The following is a 26,607-nucleotide window of genomic DNA, read 5'->3' on the forward strand; positions in this document are numbered from 1 at the left end:
GAATTACGTCACATTCTTCAGAAGAAAAGAAAACCTAACTGTAGTTAAAGGTAGGAAAGAAATAATTATTTATTATAGTTGTTAACAATGTGGTTTAGACTTTAGTAAGGGTGTATTTTTTTGTCACGATATTTTTAATACATCAGCAAGTATATCGTAACAGGCTGAGCTCACAATTCATAAATAGGAACGTGGTGGCAACAGATGACACCCAACTGTAAAGCCCGGCCTACACATCATAATTTTGTCTAGATACGATAACGTAGCGCTGACATCGACACGATCCTCTGTTCAGCGCTACGAGATGAAAGAAAGAAGTGTTTTATTTAACGACGCACCCAACACATTTTATTTACGGTTATATGGCGTCAGACATATGGTTTAGGACCACACAGGTTTTGAGAGGAAACTCGCTGTCGCCACTACATGGGCTACTCTTCCGATAGGCAGCAAGGGATCTTTTATTTGCGCTTCCCACAGGCAGGATAGCACAAACCATGGCCTTTGTTGAACCAGTTATGGATCACTGGTTGGTGCAAGTGGTTTACACCTACCCATTGAGCCTTGCGGAGCACTCACTCGGGGTTTGGAGTTGGTATCTGGATTAAAAATCCCATGCCTCGACTGGGATCCGAACCCAGTACCTACCAGCCTGTAGACCGATGGCCTGCCACGACGACACCGAGGCCGGTCGCTACGAGATGAGCCATATACCCTATGTATAGCAAAAACAAAGTTCAGTGTTCTGTTAAAAACATTCATATTTTGTTGGAAACACTTACTCGATATCGTTGATATATATTAAATTAATTGTTGTTGCATATATATTTAATACAATGCAAATTAACAATGCAAGCGTTCTTCTGCAGCCATGCCAGATAATACGAGACTCTTGTGAGAATGTGAAATATCCATACATGAAAATATAGAATCTACTACAGTAACTTTTGTTTTATGATATATTTGACAAAATGTGGGTTTTTTTATTTATTTTTTATCTTTTATCTTTTAAAACTTAATAGTGTGTATAAAATTTAAAGTGCGTTGTCTGCTCTCGGAACTTTTTTGACAGAGGTCAAGGTAAATAGACCAGTTTTTATTTTAATGTGGCGAAGCATTAATTGTAATAATATAGCTAATTTTTTATTTGAATGACGTCACTTTACATCTCCAGGCGCGTGCGCAGGGGGGTGGGGTGTTGGGGGTCGAACACCCCCCCCCCCCTCCTCAAGGCGAAAAAAAAATTCGTATCCCGATTTTTAATGTAATTTTTTTCCAAAAAAATGTGGTCAGAAAGCAACTCGGCTAGCCAGCAGAAAACACCTCAGAATAGCCCTAGAAGGGGTCAATTTGTCAAAATGTTCGGGCTTCGCGCCTGTGGCGCTCGCGGTGTCGGAGTGTCACGAAGCGTAGCTGAATGTGGGTGCTGTCGGATTTCTTTCTGTAGTATGTGTACTAGTGATTAATATGTGGATTTTTTTTTATCAGTTAACTCGAAAATGATCGATGTAAAGGTATTTGACGTCAAACATAGGATTGGTGTGGTATTAGAGCGGGAATCTTTGCCAACTTTTTGGTTGTCAGGAATTGCCAAAAAAATACATAGGTTGCTCTCTGACTGTAATGAGAGCGTATAACTGTCCAAATGTCCGTCTAGCTCTCTTACAGTCAGAGTACTCGGGCTAGGTAGTCAAGGGATAAGAATAGCCAGACGATATTGTACATTGCGAATTTTCAGGGCTCATCAGTACATAAGACATCTTTATGGCGCCTGATGCATGACAATCGTGAAGAAACTTAAATATGTATACAACTACAAGTTTATTTGAACGAAACATGCGATAATATTGGCGGGAAACGTGTCGCTGTGATCTATGGCGGCGCTGCTACGAAAACATTACATCCAAATCCCGTAACGGTAACCGAGACATAGTTACGATATTGTAACGGATACTTTCGCCTAACAGTTGTCCAGAAACATTGTTGGACATGCGGTGACAAAGTTGTATCCCCACGTGTTCACGTTTGTATAGCGTTCGGTCTACACGATGCAATATTTTTGTCTACATTTGTTGCAGGCTTTCCAAAATTAAAAAAAACTAAAATTATGCAAATAAATCATAATTGTGTTAGACTTATTCAGTTCAAATCAATTCAGTTTTATTGTAGAAAACACTCACAAGGAACAGGCACCAAAACATTAACGATTACATATATGTACATTACATAGTAAAACATGTATGGTAGCAACTAATAGGTCCATACAATTGTTTACGTGCAAGTAGGGCAGTGACCCCTGTATTCGACCAGTGTATTTAATTAATTACTTTACACTCATGTCACCTTAGTCTGCGCGGCACAAAAGTCTGCGCACGTTAATTACGTTACATTACGTCTTGAAACAAATGTTGGACGTTAATTTAATTCATAAAACCTTTGTTAACCTTTGATTGTGAATATATGTATAAAACTGGTAGATAACAATTTGATTGAAAAAAAAACCTCTGCATTAATGCACTAAAAGTATACTTTTGCCAGCCTCGATCAACGTGTTTTTGTATCACCTGTCAACACGTGTCTGTCAACGCTGTAATGATCAGCCTTGTATATCAACATCCAAGCATACTTTGAATTTCGCTCCGAATGATACAATGCAAAATGGCTGCACACAGACTTTGAAGCTTGCACTTACAGCATGGCCTATTTTAGCTATAGTTAGTTTGGACAACACAAAATTTAGAAACAAAGGAGCATGGAACACCATTTATATTTATCTCATTTGCATAATCAATTTTTTTTTTAAACAGACTATAACAGGAAGGGTTAAACTTTGTTGTTTAGAACTTACAAAAAGTCGGATATTATTTGTTGCTGTAAACATTAGCGACAGAAGTGGTTGTTTTAATGTTTTCTGCGCAGACGTATGCGCTGTCATGGATGCCAGTAAATACAGGGGGGGGGGGGGGGGGGGGGTCCCACTAAAAATACGCTCATTACTTGAGTTTAAAATACATTAAAATTAAAATAACTTTGAGTTGTAACACGTCTATTATTCCATTGTACTGAGGCGGTGAAACAAATATTTTTAAACAAAGATTTTAACTTTAAAATATACCACAAATGCTTAGGTGCCACTAGTGTACTCGTTTAAACTGAATAGTATATTGATTTTCCCAAAGTATTTAGAACATACGCGACAGGGTGAACATTCTTTCTTCCGATAACGCAATAGCAGACGATAACCATGTGAATGAACGTAAGTATATATGCATCAGCTATAGTGATAATATGAACATCGGCCATTTTTATTGCATGCTATTACACCATCGGACATTCCGTGAACATTTGCAATACTTTTAATACATTTGAAATCTTTGAAAATGTCTTTAATGTTTTTATTTATGACCAAACGGAGCTGGCAATGCAATGTGATCTCAGTCATTATAATTTCGATCACGTGACCACGTGATGAAATCATGACATATGATAGAGAGGGTTGCCCTAGTATTCGACCAATAGAAAAGCTTGAGGATACATTCCCAAAATAAACTCCCAAGAACCACAAATGTACTACTTATATGTCTTTTGGTGCCGTTTGTCAGGACTTACACAATTATATTTTCTTTTCTTTTCAGTCTCACACCATTATCTGTAAATTGAGACAGGACCAAAGAGACTGTTCATCAGAAAGTATGTATGCCTGTGTGAATGTGTATACAAGCATGTGCGTGCGTGCGTAAATGCATGAATATGTGTTACAGTTGTTAAAGTCAACAGTTGTTTGATATATGTTGCATTTACTATAAAATAAACTTCAAAGTTTAGTTTTATTTTATCAGTTAATGAGAAAGTGGTCGAATACTGGGTCAGCTGGCCGAATACTGCACACTGTTCATTGCGGCACTCAAACCTACTCTAGTCGGCGTATACTGCATGCTATAATCCTTTCTTTCTTAAGTTGTCGAATACTGGGACCGTTGCCCTAGTTAACTTACTGAGTCTAGATGATCGAGTTTTCACTTTTTATAAAAGTATTTGCTCGTTAAAGGGGCAATATCTACTGGTGGGTCCAAAATTATTTTTAGTTGTTCATTTTAATGTAAAAGGTTAAATTTTAAGTTTATATATATATATATTTTTAGTTAGCAGTTTTTCCCCATTTGTAGTATATGCTGTATATTTTAGCAGAAAGTGGAACTTGTCTTCAATTTTATTGGGGCAGAAAGGACAAAATCTTTGCTCAGGCGGGTTTTTGTGGTAACGCACCCTTTCAATTTCCAGTGGATGACAACTTAACCTGAGTGTAGTGAGAGCTTTCACATGGTCTTTGTTTTTTTATGTTGAGGTAGGTTGAGCAACTGACCTCATGCTTCAAGATACCATATGTCTTAATTTGTTACTTTTTCCTGTTTGTTTAATGTGTACAGAATTTATGTGTAACATATTATTGAACGATCGTTTCAATTTTGCAGAAATGACATCTATTCTGAATAAACATTTGTTTAGCACAGCAGTTTATTTAAACGGGTGACTTTCATCCGGGTTCCCAGCAAGTCAACATGAATGCACCGTGTGTAAGGGGCACGGTATGTTGGGAAGGGCAACGTTTTTACATTTCACTATAGTAATTAACAGAAAATAGAGGACATTTACCTTGTTTGAAAATAAACTTAAAAAACAACAACACTGATCATTATCACTACCACCCCTTTCCCAGCTTTAACTACTTTTTTTTTTTACTTTGTCTTTACAAGTATTCTAAATTGAATCATGTACTGAAACGTTATAAAAAGGTTAATCACTGTCCTGACTTCTTGGTGAGACCATGATTTTTCCTCTGGTGTTGATACTGCCATTTTTCATATCATGTGATGTAAAACATTGGTCACATGGCACATCCTAAGTGTCTGATTGGTTGTAACTGAGGACAAGATGCAACATTACATTTTGTCCAAACCTGCGAAAGACGAAGCATGCAGCCAAATGTGCACGTTGTCCCTCCTTGTCCAACTTTGTTTTAAAAGTACGCAACAAGTACATCTAGGGGCATTTGTCCCACTTGTCCAACAATGTTTTTGGACATCTGTATGATCGTGTAGACAGGATTTAACTAATAGTCTGAACTCCACATTTTTAGGGTTTCGTTCTACCCGAGAGTCAAAACAACCACCATAGTCATTCCATGAATGCATCGTATTCCAGAGGTGGTCAACTTTGGAGTGTGTGTGTGGGGGGGGGGGGGGGGGGGGGGGTGTCACGAGAGGTCATTAATGGTCAAGGGGGTACAAATTTGAAGAAAAAAGTATTTTTTTATTTTCTTCATAAATATTATCTTCATAGCCATTATTTTCATGTGGGATTACTTATAAACACAAACAACACACTGAATTTAATGGCCAAGCTGTTGGTTTAAAATTTCGATTTACATATTATTCAATACAAAACCTCAACTTTAACCTCACATTTCTCAGTTCAACTGCTTTTTTGAAACACACAAAAAAAAACCCTGGTCCAAATAGGATGTCGTTTTACCCGAGAGAGAGTCAAAGCAATCACCATGGTTATTCCATGTAGGATAATATCCCGTATCGTATTCCAGTGGAGGTCAACTTTGAAGTGTGTGTGGGTCACCAGAGGTCATTAACGGTCAAGGGATACATTAATAAATATTATCTTCATTGTCATACTTTTTATACCGATGACTTATAAACACAAACAATACATTCACTCAGACAAACTATTGCTTTAAAAAAATTATTTTCAGAGACTTCAATACAAAACCTCAACTTTAAAGATAACTTTCTCAGTTTTGTGATTAAAGCATTCAATTGAAAAAGAAGGGGGGGGGGGGGGGGGGGTCAAATAGGATATCGTTCTACCAAAGAGTCGAAGCAACCACCATGATTAGTTCATGAATGATGATGTGCTGCATCATAATCCAGTGTAGGTCAGCTTTGAAAAGTATGTGGGGGTCACCAGAGGTAATTAAAAGTCAAGGGGTACAAATTTGAAAAAACCTGTAAAAATCCATTTTCTTCATAAATATTATTTTCGCAGACATACTTTTTAAATGGGATTACTTTAAACATACATCACACTGAAATGGCCAGATTATTGCTTCAAAATTTCAATTCTGCATATTGTTCAATACAAAATCTCAACTTAACGCCATTTTTTAAAGAGATTTTGAGGAAGTTTAAGAGGTGCAAAGTGACTACAATATGGGATCAAAGTCTTTCGAAATGGTGAGAAATTGCGGGTTTGTTATAATAGCACACTATTTGCTGTTCAGATATAGTTTAATATATTCAACATTATTGAATATATACTAACTCCTAAAATTTAAAACTAGATGCCATTTTAAAGATAGCCGCTGAAGAAGCAACGTTGACACTGCCCTGCTCCGAGATGAGTGGGAAACGTGTTGAATCTTCCTCATGATGGGGATTGGGGCTTGCAGTTGTTCCCCAGAAAAGAGGAATTTCGCGTTGATTACGCACCTACTTTGTAAACACCGCCTGTCGCTGCGTACTGAATGAATGGTTCAGAGAGATCTTCGGATTGGTCCTTTCGAGGCAGGCGACTGCCTGCCCCGGTGATAGCCGAGAGGTACAACTTGATCGCATGAAAGACATAATAAGTCATAACAAAGTTTCTGTAGGTGAACCGACCGGCCTCGGTGGCGCAGTGGTTACAGGCTGGTAGGTACAGGCTTCGCAACCCGGTACCGGCTCCAACCCAGAGCCAGTTCTTAAGGGCTCAGTCGGTAGGTGTAATGCCACTGTAATAATAGACACCATCATATGTGGTCATGTGGGATAGAAAAAGTACACCCAAGGTGGTGGAAATTTCAACCCGGGACGAGGCTTGAGTTGGGTCTTGTTATTCATAAACACAACAATAATAATAATATGGATAATAAAGAAAGTATTACACTCGCGTGGCAGTCATAAAATTGTTACGAAACTCGTGTTAGGATTCATGTATTACCCTCGCTCTCGTTCGGGCAATACAAAAACCCTGACACTCATTTCGTAAAATCAGTAGGACACACAAGCTCATATAATATCTATATTCCGTATGGGCTAACGTCATAAAAGCGTCTTGGATAGCTTGGGATGGAATAATATAGCCATCTGCATATACACGGTGGCTAGCGGATAGTCTAACGAACTACCGGTCACGAACCTCCACTTTTTCGAAAAAGAAGAGGGGTCATTGTGGCCAGAGCCATACCACAATGTTTTCCACAGACTGTTTGGGCTGGACCCCTACCAGGCTTACTGTGTCCGGTCGTCTGTGTCAACATTACGTTCCATCATGAAATATGAAAAATAATCCAATGAAATACGCAAAACAAATTACAACACTAGGTGGTGGATCACTTGGCTCTGGAGTCAATGATGAGCAAATCCAGCTGTGTTAATTAATTTAAATTACAGGACACATTGAGCATCAATTCAGTAAACATACATTACAGCATCGTGTCACTCCCGGGGCCACGTCTTGACTGAGAGTCGGCGGAACAGGTTTTGACTTGTCCGACGCTATTTTGACTCGCCATGGACGATCGGGCAACCGTAAAGTGCACACCCTGCATGTTATGCTTTAGCAGTACTCACTCAGAATGCTCGTTACGTTTTTTAAAAGTTAAATAGAGAATACTACATAAGTGGCCGTTAGATACCATTTATCTTACAACGAGTTGTTTTAAAATGTATCTAACGAGCGAAAGTGAGTTTGATACGTTTTTAAACGAGTTGTAAGATAAACTGTATCTAACGGACACGAATGTATTATTCTATTTCTTACATATCCTTAAAAACCAGGTTTTAAGCAAAATTTAACATCTTTTTCGACTAAAAGTTATTTACAGCCCTTGCACTTACGCGTCAAAGACAAATGATTGTCAGGTTAACTATAGGTGACAGTGTAATCGACATTTCATTGGATGTATGGCAATCTAATTAAAATTAGCTCCACTATTACATATGGATCTAACAGCAGCCCGTTGGAGTTTATGTCCAGTTGACCTTTCATTCGACCAATCAAAACCTTACTTTCAAAATCATGCCAGTGATTTGAAAAGAATTTGAAAACATTCGGGATTATGCCGAGAGTATACGAAATGATTCGGGTGAATTACGAAGTATGCCGAAAACTAATTGCAATATAAAATTTTATATAAAATTCGTTTCAAGACGAAAAACAAAAAACCGTGATGGTATAGCCATAAAATCTGTTTACATTGTATACTAGTATACAATCCAGAGTTTATTACTGTACTTTTCCCCCTGTTTTTTCAGTGTCGAAATAGACCAACAAGTTCGCCTATTGCATAAATAGTCACGCCCGATATTTTTAGAATTTGTATGCTCCCGAATAACGCTATAAAAGGCGAAGTGTAATTGGTCGATATTTAAATTGTTATTTATAGATGAAATGTCACCTGGACATGGGAGTCCACGCAATGCTGTTAGATTTACTGGTAAACCCAGTAGAGCTAATTGTAATCAGATTGGATGTATAGCGTTGGTGACCTGGTCATCACCTAGCAGCAGCCAGTCATATGTCTTGAAATTGTTAACACACGTACATGTATAAACAAGTATGTGTTATCAAGAATAACAAATGATGTTCTCACAAATGGGTGTGAAATGGTAGATCCACTCCTAACCCCGTGCTTATAAACCTTAAAGTCTAGACTTTATTAATAAAGTCCAGACTTTAACGTCATAGCAACGCCATTCAAGTAGCATTACGTTAAAGTCTGGACTTTATTAAAGTCTAGACTTTTAAGTTTTATAAGCACGGGCCGTGAAATTCCGTTTTTCTTTTCTTTTATTTCTTTTGTTGTTTGTTTGTTTTCCCTCTCCTACTGTCCTTCTCTATCCTTCAAATCTATACATATAATACATTTCATTTCCTTTATTTTCATTTTCTTTATTTTCTTGTTAGCCCTCACTCACAGAGTACATAGATAATCGAGATCGAAGTAGCAGAAGTATTTTTTTTACAAGACGTCTGCTAGATGATGAAATCGCGTAGCGCCGTGTCCAGTGACTTTGGTGACGTAGACCGCATCGACATCGGCCACTTCTCTCCGCCTCAGATCGAGCGACGTCACAGAGTGATGAGGCCGCGCGTTGGCGACATGGCTGACATCACGCTCAAGAGACTGGAAGTCAAGGGCAACCGTCTGTACTGCGAGGACATAAACGACAGCGATAACGAGCGGCTGATGTTCAGCATCGACCCGAGAGACGATGACGACGACTCTCCTAGCTCGCCGACAACAGCAGACGAGCGTAGGACTGGGGCGTCTGCCGCTCAGAAAAGAGATTTGCAGCCGAACTGTCATCCAGAGTCACTCCGTACCTCGCAATGCAAACTAGCGCTGAAAAAGTCACTCAGTACCTCGCAGTGCAAACTAGCGCCGAAGGAGTCACTCAGTACCTCGCAGTGCAAACTAGCGCCGAAAGAGTCACTCAGTACCTCGCAGTGCAAACTAATGCCGAAAGAGTCACTCAGTACCTCGCAGTGCAAACTAATGCCGAAAGAGTTGCTCAGTACCTCGCAGTGCACACTAGCGCCGGAAGAGTCACTCAGTACCTCGCAGTGCAAACTAATGCCGAAAGAGTCACTCAGTACCTCGCAGTGCAAACTAATGCCGAAAGAGTTGCTCAGTACCTCGCAGTGCACACTAGCGCCGGAAGAGTCGCTCAGTACCTCGCAGTGCAAACTAATGCCGAAAGAGTCACTCAGTACCTCGCAGTGCAAACTAATGCCGAAAGAGTTGCTCAGTACCTCGCAGTGCACACTAGCGCCGGAAGAGTCGCTCAGTACCTCGCAGTGCAAACTAATGCCGAAAGAGTTGCTCAGTACCTCGCAGTGCACACTAGCGCCGGAAGAGTCACTCAGTACCTCGCAGTGCACACTAGCGCCGAAAGAGTCACTCAGTACGTCGCAGTGCAAACTAGCGCTGAAGGAGTCACTGGTGGAGGATTCTCAGATGAAGAAACAACAGCGGTCTCGCACGGCGACGTCTGCCCGGCAGAACTCTAACAACAGCTCTGACAATAGGCACTACTTGAGAAGTCACCAGGAAGCGAAATCCAGAACTGGAGTGAACGTGAACCAGATAAAGATTTCTAACGCGGCCCTTCCAAAAAAGTACCGACTTCCTCTCCTGAACAGTGTGGTCAAACAAAAATCCGTGCACAGCAGACCACAGTCACCGGTAAAGACTTCATCAGCAAAGGTGGGCAGACTGCAGAGGAACGTCATCGCAGATGCGAGCGAGAGTGAAAAAGGTCGGCGTGACGTCAGAGTGACGATTCCGCCCGTGTCCGGTAATGGGGACAGATGTCGCTGCACAACGTCCATCGTGTCGCGTCGATCTTCCAGACTGAGCGTCAATAGGGGAGACAATCAGCAGACCTGTCTAGACTGTGTAAGTAGATTGCGAAAATTAAAGTTTATTTTGTTTAAGGACACCACTAGAGAACATTGATTTATTGGTAACACTTGGTAATTCTGACATGTAGTCTTAGAGAGAAAACCTGCTACGTTTCCCCATTTGATATAGGCTACTATCCACAGTCAGATATGTGTAAGCACATTACGAGTGTTCACACTTGATTTAGTCAGTCTGCTGTTTGGCAAACGGAGATTAGGAGGCCTACTCTTTTGTTTTCCTTGAAACACCGAACATTTCTCTTGGATTTTTAGAAGGAATGTTTGACAAATCAGTAAAATACATTCGCCAAATTGAAATTGAAATTTAGTTTGCATTTTTATTACGGCGATTTAGCGAACGACATCTTGTAGGCCTACCATTAATGTTTGAGTCATCACGAGACGACAATAAAACTGCCACACGCAGCATTTCAATCAACATATATAAACCACAGATACAAATACTACAAATTCCTCACCCTTAAAGGAAACCAAACGACAAAAAAAAAGTGTTTTAGTTGGACCCTGCACATGTTTCCAGCACACTAGTAGCAGGTGCATTGTCACTGGTTCAAAATACATTGTAGAAACGCACTGGCCAGATGAAACAATAAGTCCTGTCAAATATTGAATACCAGGCATAGTCCTATTTAATGCGACATTCTCTTCGATCTAATCGTGGAAGACATCTTACATGGCCGCAAATCGAGGAGTCTCTTTAAATAGTTTCTAAAGATATTTACGATTTGTCCTACTAATTAATTGTGTTAATTATATATGAATTATAAAATTGATGAAGGTCCTGACAGTGTTTTTGTTTTATTGTTATTCTATAGGAACAAACGGATCGCTGGGAAGAAGACCTAAAAGTGTCAGAAGAGCGCTTGCACAAAGAAGTTGAATTTGGAAGCGAGGCTATGAAGCACATTACGAGGATCCACGAAACGGTCATTCGCCTCCACAAACAAGTAGAATCAGGCTGTGATTGCAAGAAGCAGGTGCCATATTTATTTATTTAAATATTATTGTTATTTGTTTATTTTATTTTGAAATTAATTATTTCCTGATTAGATGAAACTCGACCATAGGCGTTTGGGCTCCCATTTTTGTAGGGGAGCAGGCTAGTTTTGCCCGAATTAAACGAAAATGCCCGAAACTGGAAAAGAAATCATTTAATCATATTAGCATTACTATCAAACAGCTATATAGGCTTGCAAACAAATAACTGCGCATTTTTACATGGATTACAACTAATTTTGAGGGTAGAATGATGGAAATACATGGTAAAAAGGTCTCAGGTTAGCACATTTTACTCCAGCACTGGGGGGGGGGGGGGGGGGGGGGTCAGTCACCCCTACCGCCCCACGCCCCTATCTCGTACGCATATGATCACTGATGGTGATTTCTGTTAAACAGTGTATTTTTTGCTTTAATTTGTCAACCTGACTCTGATCGCCAAACTTTGACATCTATCATCATTTAATTTATAGATATCTTCGTGCTTATCTCCAATTAAGGTTCTAGGACGCTGTCCTAGGTACACACCTCAGCTGTCTGTGGTATAGTTGTAAGAGGTTAGTTTGAGAGAAGTTAGTGTAGTGGTTTTCAGGGGTCGAATTTCAATGTTTGTGGGGCACGGCAAGTGTTGCCTTCGGTTTTAATAACAAAAATTAGGACACCAAGGCAACTTGGGGGGGGGGGGGGGCAAGAAGGCAAACGTTTCCTTCAAAAGAGTGGTACAAAGTGAGACAAAAAGTATGTCACCGTATATTATTATTATGGTTATTTTTTATACAGATATATGCCATAATATTGCATTTTATAACAATAATAACATTTAGCATATATGCTACATTTTCCTTAAATGACCAATGTAGCAGAAATGCTACATTATTAAAAGTATATACAAATTTATCAAAATTCAAAAACCAACATGGAAGTGTTCAATGTACACTAACACCTGTAAGTTGAATGAATGTGATAATTTTTGGTATTTATTTTGAGTACTTGGGCACTAGAGGGTTAAAATAAATGAATGCTTCAAATATATGGGCACGGCACAAGACTACTTCCTCCTTCCTGCACCGCCTGTAGGAGGACTGCCACTCTCAGGACTGGCTTGACAGAATGAAGTATGTTCCTTCCTGATCACAACGTCATGTTCCTGATTGCCAAGTCGAAAAGACATATTGTTAATATGATATTTGAAATCACTAATGTGTAAGTCACAAAGAATATATTTATAAATGTCAATTAAACTGCTGTAAATAATGTTATTTTGGGGGCATTTTTGTTTTGCATCCTGATATAACTGACCTGTCACTTCGTGTGTCAACAAGCAGTCCGACTTTGCTAGATGTGATTTTTCTTGTTACATTTTGTGTCATTTTTAAATAATAAAATACTAGGTTTTAAGAAAGAACAAATTCCGAAGGCCACGATGGCAAACCAGGTAAGGCAGCACAGCATTTCTCTTGCCGTAGACAGTAAGATTTCCAGGGCATAACAGCAAGTAAGGAGGACACCTACGGCAATTGCCGTTGGTGCCGTAGTGAAATTCGAACTTTGTGTTTTACACCTTTTCACTGAGACATTAAACCTACTCTGGGTGGGAACCGGTAACGGGATGCGAACCCAATACCCACCATCTTTTTGTCCAGTGCCTAAACCACTACTCTGCTGAGTCCGGTATTATTATGATTGTGTGACTGATATTTTATTTACTGCACAGTTCGACATGACACGGAAGCGCCTCCTGGCAGACATTCAGGAGAGGAAGAAACAGGTTGCTTCCCTTGAGACTGAGTTGCAGCTGGTGAAGTGTAATCTGAAACAGGAGCAGGTGGAAAATGAGGACCTTAAGGCTAAGGTGTTCCACATGAAGGCAGACGTAAAGAATGTCAGGTCAGTCAAGAAGGCGCTCGACGCTCGACTAGAGGCGGACAAGTTGATGGTAAGTGTCATATGTCAGGGGCATATCCTGCGGGTTATCATATGTAGGGGAGGTGCCGATGGGGAGGCGAACAACTTGATGGTAAGGCATTTCTGTGGGTTATCATAGGTGGGGGAGGTGGAGAGTATGTGGACAAGTTAATGGTAAGAGTCATGTCATGGGCGTATCCTGAGGGTTATAGGTGGGGTGTGGTGGGGGATGCAGACAAGTTGATGGCAAGAGTCATATCAGGAGTGTATTTATGGGGTTATAGGTGGGGTGTGGAGGAGGAGGAAGACAAGTTGATGGTAAGAGTCAAGTCAGGGGCGTATACTAGGGTTATTGATGGGAGAGTGGGCTAGGAGTCAGACACATTGATGGTAAGAGTCAAGTCAGGGGCGTATACTAGGGTTATTGGTGGGAGAGTGGGCTAGGAGTCAGACAAGTTGATGGTAAGAGTCAAGTCAGGGGCGTATACTAGGGTTATTGATTGGAGAGTGGGATGAAAGGCAGACACGTTGATGGTAAGAGTTAAGTCAGGGGAATATACTAGGGTTATTGATGGGAGAGTGGGATGGGAAGCAGACACGTTGATGGTAAGAGTTAAGTCAGGGGCATATACTAGGGTTATTGATGGGAGAGTGGGCTGGGAAGCAGACACGTTGATGGTAAGAGTTAAGTCAGGGGCATATACTAGGGTTATTGATGGGAGAGTGGGATGGGAAGCAGACACGTTGATGGTAAGAGTTAAGTCAGGGGCATATACTAGGGTTATTGATGGTAGAGTGGGATGGGAGTCAGACACGTTGGTGGTAAGAGTCATGTCAGGGGCGTATACTAGGGTTATTGATGGGAGAGTGGGCTGGGAGTCAGACACGTTGATGGTAAGAGTTAAGTCAGGGGCATATACTAGGGTTATTGATGGGAGAGTGGGATGGGAAGCAGACACGTTGATGGTAAGAGTCATGTCAGGGGCGTATACTAGGGTTATTGATTGGAGAGTGGGATGGAAGGCAGACACGTTGATGGTAAGAGTTAAGTCAGGGGCATATACTAGGGTTATTGATGGGAGAGTGGAAGGGAAAGCAGACAAGTTGATGGTAAGAGTTGCGTATCTTGGGGGTTATAGGTGGGGGAGTGGGGGTGGGAGGCAGAGAAGTTGATGGTAAGAGTCATTTCAGCGGCGTATCTTGGGGGTTATAGGTGGGATCTGGAGGGGATGCAGACATGTTGATGGTAAGTCATGCCTTGGGCATATCCTGAGGGTTATCATAGGTGGGGGAAGGTGGACAAGTTGATGGTAAGTATCATGTCAGGAGCGTTACCTGGGGGTTATCATAGGTGGGTAGTGGGAGGGAGGCAGACATGTTGATAGTACAAGTCATGTCAGAGGTGTATCTTGGGGGTTATCATAGGTGGAGTAATTGGTGGGGCGGACAAGTTGATTGTATGTGTCTTATGTCAGGGACGTATCCTAGGGTTTTTATACGTGGAGTGGGAGGGGGAAGACAAGTTGATGGTGTCTTATGTCAGGAGTGTATCCTGAGGGTTATAGGTGGGGGAGTGGGTGGGGGAAGACAAGTTGGTGGTGTCTTATGTCAGGGGTATATCCTGGGGTTTATAAGTGGGGGAGTGGGTGGAGGAAGACAAGTTGATGGTGTCTTATGTCAGGGGTGTATCCTGGGGTTTATAGGTGGGGGAAGACAAGTTGGTGGTGTCTTATGTCAAGGGTATATCCTGGGGTTTATAAGTGGGGGAGTGGGTGGAGGAAGACAAGTTGATGGTGTCTTATGTCAGGGGTGTATCCTGGGGTTTATAAGAGGGCGGAGGGAGGCGGTCAGGTTGGTGGTAAGTGATTTAGAGGGTAGAGGTGGTATATCAAAGTCTGTGGTAAGTACTATCCTGGGAAAGAGTAACCCATGGAATGGTGGCCGCAAGTTTTATATCTCATTATCTGTGTGGTCTTTAACCATATTGGGCCGATTTCTCATGCCTGGGTTATCGGTGGGTGATGAAAACCTACGGGTTACCCTCAGGTTAACCTGTGGGTTATTGTCATTGTGCGTTTCACGTGCAGACGTTTCGGTAACCCTAGGCTACCACCAGGTTACAATTGCACTGCACGATAAACCTGCTATAGGGCTGGTTTTTCAATGGGTTTTGTCGACTGGAGATGGAGCAATTTTGGCACGGAAATGGAGCATTTTGGAGCCTCTGGTTCATTAATTTCTGTATCATTCAACCTATATAAAAATTAAAAAGTATAAGTATTGTATGGTCAGTATTTGTTTTATGTTGGTAAATAAATTTGACGTGTAAATGAGTGATGGGGCATTATCCTATGTTGCCACCGAACCCCTAATAGTCAACACACAGTGCATGTCCTGTAGTCTGCTTATAGACCCTAATACCAAAATTAACAACACACAAAATAGTTGAAAATCATCATTTAAAAATATAAAATGTTAAAGTATAAATGCCAAACGTGACGTGTTAAACACCCCAAATTAAAAATGTTCCGGGAAGCATATTGCAAGATTTCATGCCTTGCTTTGTTATCATAATAACCCCGTTAAATTCCTAAACGACCTTCCCCTCTGAAAATCATGGCTACGGGCTTGATGGTAAAATCGATCCCCTGCCCAGGTGCGGATCCAGGGTTTTTTTTTCAAGAGATGTGGGTCGTATATTTGAAAAAAATATATATTTGAGGTACATCCACTTTAAAATTAGTGAGAACGTTTCTAGCGGACACCTGTATTCAGCGGTCACCTGTTTTAAGCGGCCACTTTTTTCCCTCCCAAACGATTTATAACGTAAATGCACCTGTAATAAGCGGTCACCTGTCAAATGCGGCCAGCACATCCCCAAATCGGATCCCAAATCGCTAAAATACCTGTATTACGCGGCCACAGGTAATGTTTACTATTATATAAAAGGGGTATTTAACAACAGCGATAAGGTGCAGCAAATAACTGATCTTTACACCTTTAGGAACACTAGTACCCATTCAGTCCCGACATCTCCACTGTGTATCATCAAGAAAGTATGACTTTGGAATGCATCTAATTGCCTCTGGGCAGGCTACGCTTGTCATTTGTAGATTCACTTACTATGACAATGAAAGTAGAAATTAAATAATTAAATGGAAAGAGAAAACAAACTTGTTGTTAATCTAATACATTCTTGTCAAGGTTAATTTAATACATTCCAGTTGCAGTTTTTCCTAAAGGAAACGACGTGTCAAAAGTTTATTTATAGTAAACTGAAGCACACATTCGTTAATTAGCAGTACAGACGGTAAAACAAGAAACAACAACAAATGTTTTAAAGACTATATGTAGCAACCTGTAATCAGCGGCCACCTGTCTTAAGCGACCATTTATCTACTCCCTTGTGTGACCGCTAAAGATAGGTTTAAGCAGGGGCGTTCTGGATCTCATCGACCCCTCCCCTTTTGATCCGCACTTGCTGACTGTGTTTTAGTTTCAGTGAACAATTTTATGAATAAAAACATTCTTTATTTTTGTATTAAAAACTGGGCAACAAACCTATTAATTATTGTGTTTGCATAAACTTCACCTATTAAAATAATGTTGTTACTTTTTGTGTAGTCGATGTTACAATCTTGCAAACGGGGATGATTAAGAATGTTTTAACATATTTACCTCACACTGGTCGACTCTTCTGTAGGCAGTATTGATGTTTGAAGGACATTATCGTCATCGAACGGATTTACTAATTCTATAAATTCACCAGGAATCATCCCTTGAATTGTTTGGCTTGTTTCGTCAATGTCTGCCATAGGCGACCCTCCGGTTCCTTTCTGGTGTTTCTTAAGTTTGAAGACATCTTTTTTGGCCTTGCATTTTAGCCGTTTCCATAACTCCTTCAGTTGTTCTAAATCTCTTTTGACCGATGACTGACTATTCAATATTGTAATTATTTCATGCCTTACATTTAAATTATTTTGCTTGCCAATTTTTCTTTTCATATCAGATTTTTTACTTTCGATGATTTTAACGTTTGCACGGATAAATTCTAACAAAAGCGTTTTGTTAGCGTCACAAAAGTTTTCCTCTTTTTTTTTCACCCTCGTTTCACCCATTATTGCAAACGTAACACGTGTATTGTGCATGAGATCATTTATATACCTTGCAACCGAAGCAGACCTGCAGGTAACCCATGGATAACCCGTGGTTTTCATAACACGTCTATATCCCAAGCATGAGAAAAACCACCGACCTGTGTGTGTAGGCTAAGGTTTTCAGCGTGTTACGTAGCCCCGGGTTAACCCCGGGTTATATTATAATCTGGTGTTGCCTAACCCGGGCGCAAGAAATCGGCCCTAATGATTGAGTTTTCAAATGTAGAGTGTGTAAGTTAGAGGAGGCGGGGGGGGGGGGGGGGGGGGGGGGGGGGGGGGGGTGTTCTAAGGGTTATGAAAAAGGAACAAATTAATTTGAATGTTACTTATAATTCATAGTCGTCGGATGTTCACCGGCCTCGGTGGCGTCGTGGCAGGCCATCGGTCTACAGGCTGGTAGGTACTGGGTTCGGATCCCAGTCGAGGCATGGGATTTTTAATCGAGATACCGACTCCAAACCCTGAGTGAGTGCTCCGCGAGGCTCAATGGGTAGGTGTAAACCACTTGCACCGACCAGTGATCCATAACTGGTTCAACAAAGGCCATGGTTTGTGCTATCCTGCCTGTGGGAAGCGCAAATAAAAGATCCCTTGCTGCCTGTCGTAAAAAAGAGTAGCCTATGTGGCGACAGCGGGTTTCCTCTAAAAACAGTGTCAGAATGACCATATGTTTGACGTCCAATAGCCGATGATAAGATTAAAAATCAATGTGCTCTAGCGGCGTCGTTAAATAAAACAAACAAACAAACTTTTTCGTCGGATGTTCAAGGTGGGGGAGGGTGCATAGACAAGTTAGTATCTTAGATCAGACGCGTATTAGGAAGGTTGTAGTGATTATAGAAATAAATTGGGGGTGACCCTAAGCTGTTTTACCATTTGCCGACGTAGGTATGTGGTTCGACTGTCGCATATAGCAGGCTTATTTTCCAGTAAGAAGTTAGGTACTGGGCTTTTTTGCCGGTTGGTAGCAGTATTATCGTTTCATTGCCTCTTTTTATCAAATACAACTGACATAAAAATTGTATAGCTGTCCTCATTTAAGCATGATCGCGACCGTAATATTTTTCTATTAATTATTATTATTTGTTTTTAATTTCAGAAGTCTGTAGAGAAAATGCCGGACTCTGCGGTGACTGGCCGCCTGCTGGTCGGGTTGAGGAAGAAACAGTCGGTCTTGACGGAGCATATCGACGCAGAGATGGCCACCACCGAACAACTCAGGGTCGGTGTCCTTGTATCACAATATATAGGAGTACGGACAATTGCTCACCGGACAATTGCTCACCGGACAATACCTCACCGGACAGTTGCTCACTGGACAATTACTCACCAATAAAGTGAGAAATAGGACAATTGCTCACCACAAATGCTATATTTTAAACAAGTTCAGCACATCAGTTCAATAGAGTAATGATTAAGGGCTAAAAAGTAACTCAAAAACTTTAATTAAGTGAATTGTGTAATTAACACAACTTTGAAGTTGTGCCTTTAGATATTCTGTTTTATGTTCTTTTTTATTAACAAAAGAAAAAATATTAAAGGTGACCACGATTACCTAACTCCAATGCCTTCTAAAAATTCTGTTATTTTTTATTAATAAAATAATAAATAAAATTTTATTAATAAAAAACCCTAAAGGTGAGCAATTGTCCTATTTCTCACTTTATTGGTGAGCAATTGTCTGGTGAGCAATTGTCCAGTGAGCAATTGTCCGGTGAGGTACTGTCCGGTGAGGTATTGTCCGGTGAGCAATTGCCCTACATTCCAATATATACTATATACAACAACGTCAGTAGTAGCCCGAGTACTCTGTCATTTGAGAGATTAATGGACATGTGTACGGTTATGATCGCTCTCTCAGCCAGATCTCTCTATAGCGAAAACACGGAATGGATGCCTGCCACACAGTAGGCAATGATTCACGCTCGAATACACTAAAGATTCTAAGTTTGACCCTAAATACCTTTACAATGATCATTTTCGAGTTCGGCGATGATAACACATATTTCGCTTAATCACCATCAGTACACACACTACAGGAAGAAACCTACTAGTACATATTCAACAAGAACATTATTGAAAGTAGATGCTGTCTGGTTTCTTCACGTGGTGTGTGTGTGTGTTCGTGGTACTGTGTGAACTATTTGTTACACCGAATATAACGCACACACTTAGTAGGTACTTGTGTACTTCACGTCAGATTTTACTCGCACAGCCGTCAACAGATCTGATCAGAATCAGTGTTACACTTTCCTTTATGACGGAATCAGTGTTACACTTTCCTTTATGACGGAATCAGTGTTACACTTTCCTTTAGGACGGAATCAGTGTTACACTTTCCTTTAGGACGGAATCAGTGTTACACTTTCCTTTATGACGGAATCAGTGTTACACTTTCCTTTATGACGGAATCAGTCTCAATGGTACAGGGGCAGGACGTAGCCCAGTGGTAGAACGCTCGCTTGATGCGTGATCGGTTTAGGATCGGTCCCCGTCGGTGGGCCAATTGGCCTATTTCTCGTTCCAGACAGTGCACCACGACTGGTATATCAAAGGTTGTGGTATGTGTTATCTTGTCTGTGGGATGGTGAATATAAAAGATCCCTTGCTACTAATACAAAAAATGTAGTGGATTTCCTCTCGAAGACTATATGTCACAGTTACCGAATGTTTGACGTCTACTAGCCGATGATTAATAAATCAGTGTGCTCTAGTGTTGTCGTTAAACAAAACAAACTAACTCAATGTTAGAGTACTCTCCTGAGGGGTAATGTATTACGAAAAATAACCATTTACAAAAGGTAAAATGGTAAACCAACTGTTAAAAACTGCTTCATGATTCAATTCCCAGATCAACTGGCTAGACACCTAGTTTCAGTCCACCACACACACCCCACCCCACCCCCTACCAGTATCTTCCTTGATGGATTGGCTAGATGGCTAGTTCCAGTCCCCTCCCCCTCCCCACCCCCTACCAGTATCTTTCTTGATGGATTGGCTAGACGGCTAGTTTCAGTCCCCTCCCCCACCCCACCCCCTACCAGTATCTTCCTTGATGGATTGGCCGGACGGCTAGTTTCAATTTTAAACTGATTGTAACCCGATGAATGATTATATTCCAACCGATTCCTGACTAATGAGTTATGTTTTTTTATTGTTCTCCTCACAGACAGAACTCAAACGTCAAGACCATCAGCTGGCGCACTGCGTTCAGGAGAAGAAGACGTTCCAGCACGAAGAAGACGCTTTGCGCGAGCAGATCGATCAGCTTAAGAAGGAGAAGCAGTTCTTGATGCAAGGTGAGGCCGTATTCACGGGTCAAGGCTTTTTTAGTTTAGTTTAGTTTCGTCTTTATATCGGTGTAGTGGCCTTATACTACCCACTGAGTCGCTAAACCCATTGGCTGCCAGTTAGTACAACATTCAGGGAACGGATGCAGCAGTTAACAGTAAATGACCTAATCATGTTGTTTTAGAAGACAACGGAGGAGTCGTCTGTTTTTCCATGGATCGGCCGCGTTCACCTCTCTCCTTCTGGCAGGCTTGATACTTAAAAGGAAATATTAAATTAACCATCGCTGGATTTTTTGCGCCACTCCCCTAGTGGCACCAGCGATTAAACTATTACAACCCTTTGGCGTCACTTTTCAAGTGACGCCGGTTTGGGAAGTTATAATAACTTCCTAAACAACTAATAGGCTGTCAGGATTGGACTGAACTGCGGTTGGACACGGTGGGGGGTGGGGGTGATGGGATGCCGGGAGTTAGGGCATTCTTTGGGGCTATATGCGTAGGCGGTTCGGCCTTAGGTTTTGAGTAGGGCCGGCCTCCCCTCCCTCCCGACCCTCACCTGGTCACACCAATGTTTAAAATATGACTGGCAGCCCCTTTCCTCTTAACCTCCCATGGGCTTAATGAATATTGTTTAAGAATTATTATTAATATTAGACCAGCCCATCTAAATTTGCGCCGAAAATATATTATATTAATAATTTATATAGGATAGTAATGTTGATAAGTTTCTACAAGGGCGCAGCCAAACCTTTTTAACCCCAATTTCCCCCTTTTTATACTTTTGGCGTTAATTTTCAAAATTTCCCCTATTTGTTAGGTTATCCCTGTCCCGAGTCAGACTCCCGATCCTATCGGAGGCCGGACTCGGGATAGGCGTGTTCGAAACCCTAGTGGTATATGGACACGTTAAACAAGTTACTAAGCTAAGTTAACAGTATTCAAAGTTTCACTAACGTATATTATACATGACAATTTATCCCCAAAACACTAAGTTAAGGTTTTACATATTTCCCGCGAAAATCAATTCAATTAATTCAATAAAATTTCTAAAAACGGGTTTTTTGTGTGTGTTTTTTGTGATGCATATTTACGGTTTCAGAGTTTGAGGACATGAAAGAGAAGTTTGACGAGAAGGTCAAGGACGTTGACAAGTTAAAGAATCTCTACGACTTGCAGATTCACAAACTGACCTTCCAGCAGGCCAAGTCAGAACTGGACACCAAGGCTCTCCAACACCAGCTTAAACTGGCCAAGTGAGTCACACAAACAGGGAAACGGTTGACCCCCACCCCACCCACTCCACACCAGGACCCGTGCTTATAAAACTTTTAAAGAGTCCAGACTCAATCTCTAATGAAGGAAGGAAGGGAATGTTTTATTTAATGACGCATTCAACACATTTTATTTACGGTTATATGGTGTCAGACATAGGGTTAAGGACCACACAGGTATTGAGAGAGGAAACCCGCTGTCGCCACTTCATGGGCTACTCGTTTCGATTAGCATCAAGGGATCTTTTATATGCACCATTCCATAGACAGGGTAGTACATACCACAGCCTTTGATATACCAGTCGTGGTGCACTGGCTGGAACGAGAAATAGCCCAATGGGCCCACCGACGGCGATCGATCCCAGACAGACCGCGCATCGAGTGAGCACTTTACCACTGGACTATGTCCCACCCCCAATCTCTAATGACTCACACGCGTACAATTTGTATGGCGTTGTTATGACATTAGTATATCAGACTCAATTAGAGTCTCAAGACTAAAAGTTTTATAAACACCAGGCCAGCCCTCGCCTCCAGACATATACTAATATGTGTGTTGTTTTGGCTGATGGAAGAATATCCCATGATGTTTGTTGTTAAAGTTTGTTTTGTTTAACAACACCACTAGAGCACATTGCTTATTAATCATCGACTATTGAGTGTCAAACATTTGGTTACGGGGTATTCTGACATACAGTCTTTGTGAGGAAACCCACTACATGTTTCCATTAGTAGCAAGGGATCTTTTATATGCACCGTCCCACAGGCAGGATAGCACATACCACACACAGCCTGGGATACACCAGTCATGATGCACTGGCTGGAACGAGAAATAGCCCGACGGGGATCGATCCCAAATCGACGGCGCATCGAGCGTGTGTTTACCACTGGGCTATGTCCCACCCATGTTTGTTTTCACAGCCGCTCCTCCAGTTACGATTTCATATACAATCAATAACTATATATTTTACTATACCTTCATTTTACTTTAGGTTGGTGGTTGTTGGGTTTTTTGGTTTAACATGATAACAGGCGCGTCGGGTGAATTCCTAATCGTAAAACCAAAGATTTCCAGCAACAATTGCCATTTTACTTTAGTGTTACAGAGCCTTGTTAGAAGGGAAGGATCGTGGATAGGTTTATTATTCTCTGCCTGTCTGTCTTCATGTTTGTCCTTCAGTCTATCTGTCCAAATGTCTATCAATTTCTAAGCCCTTGTATTTCTTTCTCCCAGCTACCCCCCCCCCCTTCCTCAGCTTTGTCCCTGTCTCTCCCCCTGTTTCTGTCTCTCTCTCTCCTCTCTCCTCCCCCTCTCTCTCTCTATATGTCTGTATCTGCCCTCCCTCTGTCTCTATCCCATTATCTGTCTCTTTCTCTCTCCCTCCCTGTCTGTGTCTCCTTCCCTCCATATGTCTCTCACTACCCCCCCCCCCCCCCCCCCCCCCCCCCCACACACACACACTAACAATGATCGACTATTCCCTCTGTTATTTCAGCGAAGAGCTGGCCGAGACACGCCGAACTCTACAACAAATTCCGGATCTTCACACTGTTTCACTTAGCGATGATCTCGTAAACGTTTAAGATTTTTCTGGTCTCTGTACAAAGCGCGGATAACCAGATGTGGAAAATTGTGGGAGGGTGGGGGGATGGTTTAGAGCACCACCACCCCACCCCTAAGTAACAAACAATAACTGAAGAGCTACATAATTAGGACAATAATTATTAACTATTCAATTATTTATTATACATATCCATTGTGTTTGTCTACACTTCTTCTGTTGTCATTATTTCGTAATGACCTTGAAGAAACTTTCAAAGCGCATGGCTGCAATGGAATTAGTTTTGAAAAACCGGTATCTGACGATGTGTGTATTTGTGTATTGTTTTGTTTGTTTTATTATATGCTGATGACCTAGTACGACGCTGGATATAGTAATGTATGGACTGCACAGTGCAACTAGCTACAAGATGTAAATCTATTGAAACAAAGAATTTTTGTAAGATTTCATTCTTACAAACATGGAACAATGTCATTGCTAACTCATCTAAATCATCTTGTTACAGACTGTTTAAAGCAAATATTGTGTTCGAGACATATTTAACCACTCGAGAGAAAAAAACATTGTTTATCATGATTACACTTTCGACTCTCGAAGCATTATCTTCCCATTGGAAAAATGCAAATGGAAAAAAATATCTTTGACGAAAGAAAAATACTTCTGTTAAAGTGTTGCCAGTCTAGACCAAATTTAGAATGCTATTTGACTGTAAAAGATATCCCTGGTGTTCTCAAAAAGATAGCAGTTTTCTGTAAACAAAATTATGAATATTCATATGTCCGATGGCTGAAATCTATGTTTTTACAATTTCATATTATTTGTATATACAATATATGTCTTCAAATGCAATTATAAACCCATATACTTGATGTTTTTTTACACGTTTGAATATCTGATGTACATCACTATTATGACTAATGTGCCATCTTGTCATTTATTTATTTACTTATATTTTTACAATGTACCTTATATGCCGTTGAATTACGGCCAGAGTGTAAATAGAGTTCAGTTGAGTATGTCACACGTTTATTTGTATTAAAAACACAAAAGTGTATTTTTTAATATTCACACTTGTTATTTATTTATGTGTATGCATGTACATGTATACGTTTTACAATAACAATTATACATAATATGTTGACGTAGTAAAAAAAAAATTAATTTAAAAATTATTTTTCATTGAAACCAGTAGATAAATAGAAGATACTCCCCGAGTGTCTTGTGATATCATAATTTATCAGCACGAGTTGATAAAAGTATGAAATCCGAGCCTTGCCGAGGATTTTATACTTTTATCAACGAGTGCTGATAAAGTATGATATCACAAGACACGATGGGGGGTATTCTTTTTCATCCATTATCATTCTTTTCATTTGCGACAGTTGTAAACAATGTCAGTAATGTGGGTTGAATGTCAGCGGTAGACTCGTTAACTAGTAGAACGGCAGTGGCGTGACGTCACTAATGGTAGGTTTAGCGCTGAAACAAAACATTGTCTTGTGATTAAAATTTGACCAATCAAGATTATAAGAAGAGATATCGCAAAGTACAGTGCCAGCGATATTTCCTACAAAAGCCTTTAATGGATGATAAAGTGTAACACTTGAATGTGATTTCTATATACGTAACTGAGACGTGAATATTGTGGGATGGGTGGAGGGGGCATGAAAGGTTCCGGGTTCTATGCAGTGTTTGTTATCGTTATCCTGATTTAATATCAATATACGTGTTTAAAACCACAAATTATTCGTTTCCAAAGTTGTGTAAACTCTACCAAATTTTGCAACATAATATTTATTTTTAATAAATTATTTTAATGAAAAAAACCCAAACCCACCCAAAATCCCTATTAAAGGGACATTCCTGAGTTTGCTGCAATTTTTAAGATGTCGACTAACAGAGACTTTTTAACGATTGTAATTACATATCAAATATATATATCTGCCTAAAATATTAGTGGCTGTATATTAAATGTGTTTCTGATGGTTTCAATATTTATACTAGGTTAAATTTATTTTATTTGCTAAAATATTTTTTCGTACGTACAAAATTATTTGAAGACGAAATCCAGTTTGGGCATCTTACAAATATTAACATGACCAGAAACACATTGAATATATGTAAGTTTAATCGTAGAAATATTTTATTAGTCGAAAACATCTTACAATGCAGCAAACTCAGGAATTATATATACATTGTGTATGAAAAAACCAGCTCTACTTTACAACTAAATAGGCCTTTCATCCACTTTTAGGGGCTCTCATATATATATTCTTTTTTTTTATTCTTTTTTTTACATGTAAGTAGAAATATAATAATGTTTTTTTATGCACGTTTACTTGAAATTAGAAATGATAGTATTATTGTTTGCAATATTTATCATTTTTTAATGTAAATAATTTAATTTTAGTGTACAAAGTGACACAATGTGATAGGAAATCTGATTTCACAGAGCCTGTATTAACATAAATGTATTTGACCATCACGATGGGATAGGATCTGCAGTGACCACTTTATCCCTGGGGATTACAACAATTATTAAAGGTGGTCGATAAATATGACACCTATTTTGTTTCTATTTTTTTTTACTTTTATTTATCTGATCCACACCGGCACATGTTATACCACTGCGCATGATACAACAAACAAGAAACCACGACAAGCACGAGCTAAACTAGAGCTCAAAAGGGTGAGGGGGGAGGAGGCGGGGAGGGTACCAGAGCAGGGGCGGCAGTGTAAAATATAGTGGTACGACTCTTCTTTCAAATGTTCACAGATACAACAAATATAATCCACAAAAGTGCCTCTTTCAAAAGTGTTATAAGTTTTATAAAATCATGTATATACATAGTGTGGGTTCCTTCCGGGTTCCTTCCCCCCCCCCCCCCCCCCCCCAACCCCAATATAAAATCCTGCCTACGTCAGTGGAGGGTACCAAGCATAG

The 26,607-nt window shown here is 40.4% G+C and overlaps 1 protein-coding gene across 1 annotated transcript; it reads left to right on the forward strand.

Annotated features, from left to right (window-relative positions):
• LOC121386435 (nuclear matrix constituent protein 1-like) lies at positions 1–24,729 on the forward strand. The gene is made up of 9 exons (XM_041517328.1): positions 1–50; positions 3,636–3,690; positions 8,959–10,453; positions 11,295–11,456; positions 13,190–13,411; positions 18,637–18,759; positions 20,707–20,836; positions 21,930–22,083; positions 23,598–24,729. Exons 3-9 carry the CDS (start codon positions 9,032–9,034, stop codon positions 23,683–23,685), a joined length of 2,301 nt encoding a protein of 766 aa, XP_041373262.1. The 5' UTR covers positions 1–50; positions 3,636–3,690; positions 8,959–9,031; the 3' UTR covers positions 23,686–24,729.
• The last annotated feature ends 1,878 nt before the right edge of the window (positions 24,730–26,607 follow it).

Source organism: Gigantopelta aegis, chromosome 12, assembly GCF_016097555.1.
Source record: "Gigantopelta aegis isolate Gae_Host chromosome 12, Gae_host_genome, whole genome shotgun sequence".
In the NCBI taxonomy this organism is placed as follows: Eukaryota; Metazoa; Mollusca; class Gastropoda; order Neomphalida; family Peltospiridae; genus Gigantopelta; species Gigantopelta aegis.

Excerpts from the sequence above, each read along its gene's own strand:
- LOC121386435 (XM_041517328.1), top strand. The coding sequence starts at position 9,032 with ATGATGAAATCGCGTAGCGCCGTGTCCAGTGACTTTGGTGACGTAGAC. Across the intron at positions 13,412-18,636 it reads TAGAGGCGGACAAGTTGATG|AAGTCTGTAGAGAAAATGCC; the intron begins GTAAGTGTCATA and ends TTTTAATTTCAG. Across the intron at positions 22,084-23,597 it reads CACCAGCTTAAACTGGCCAA|CGAAGAGCTGGCCGAGACAC; the intron begins GTGAGTCACACA and ends CTGTTATTTCAG.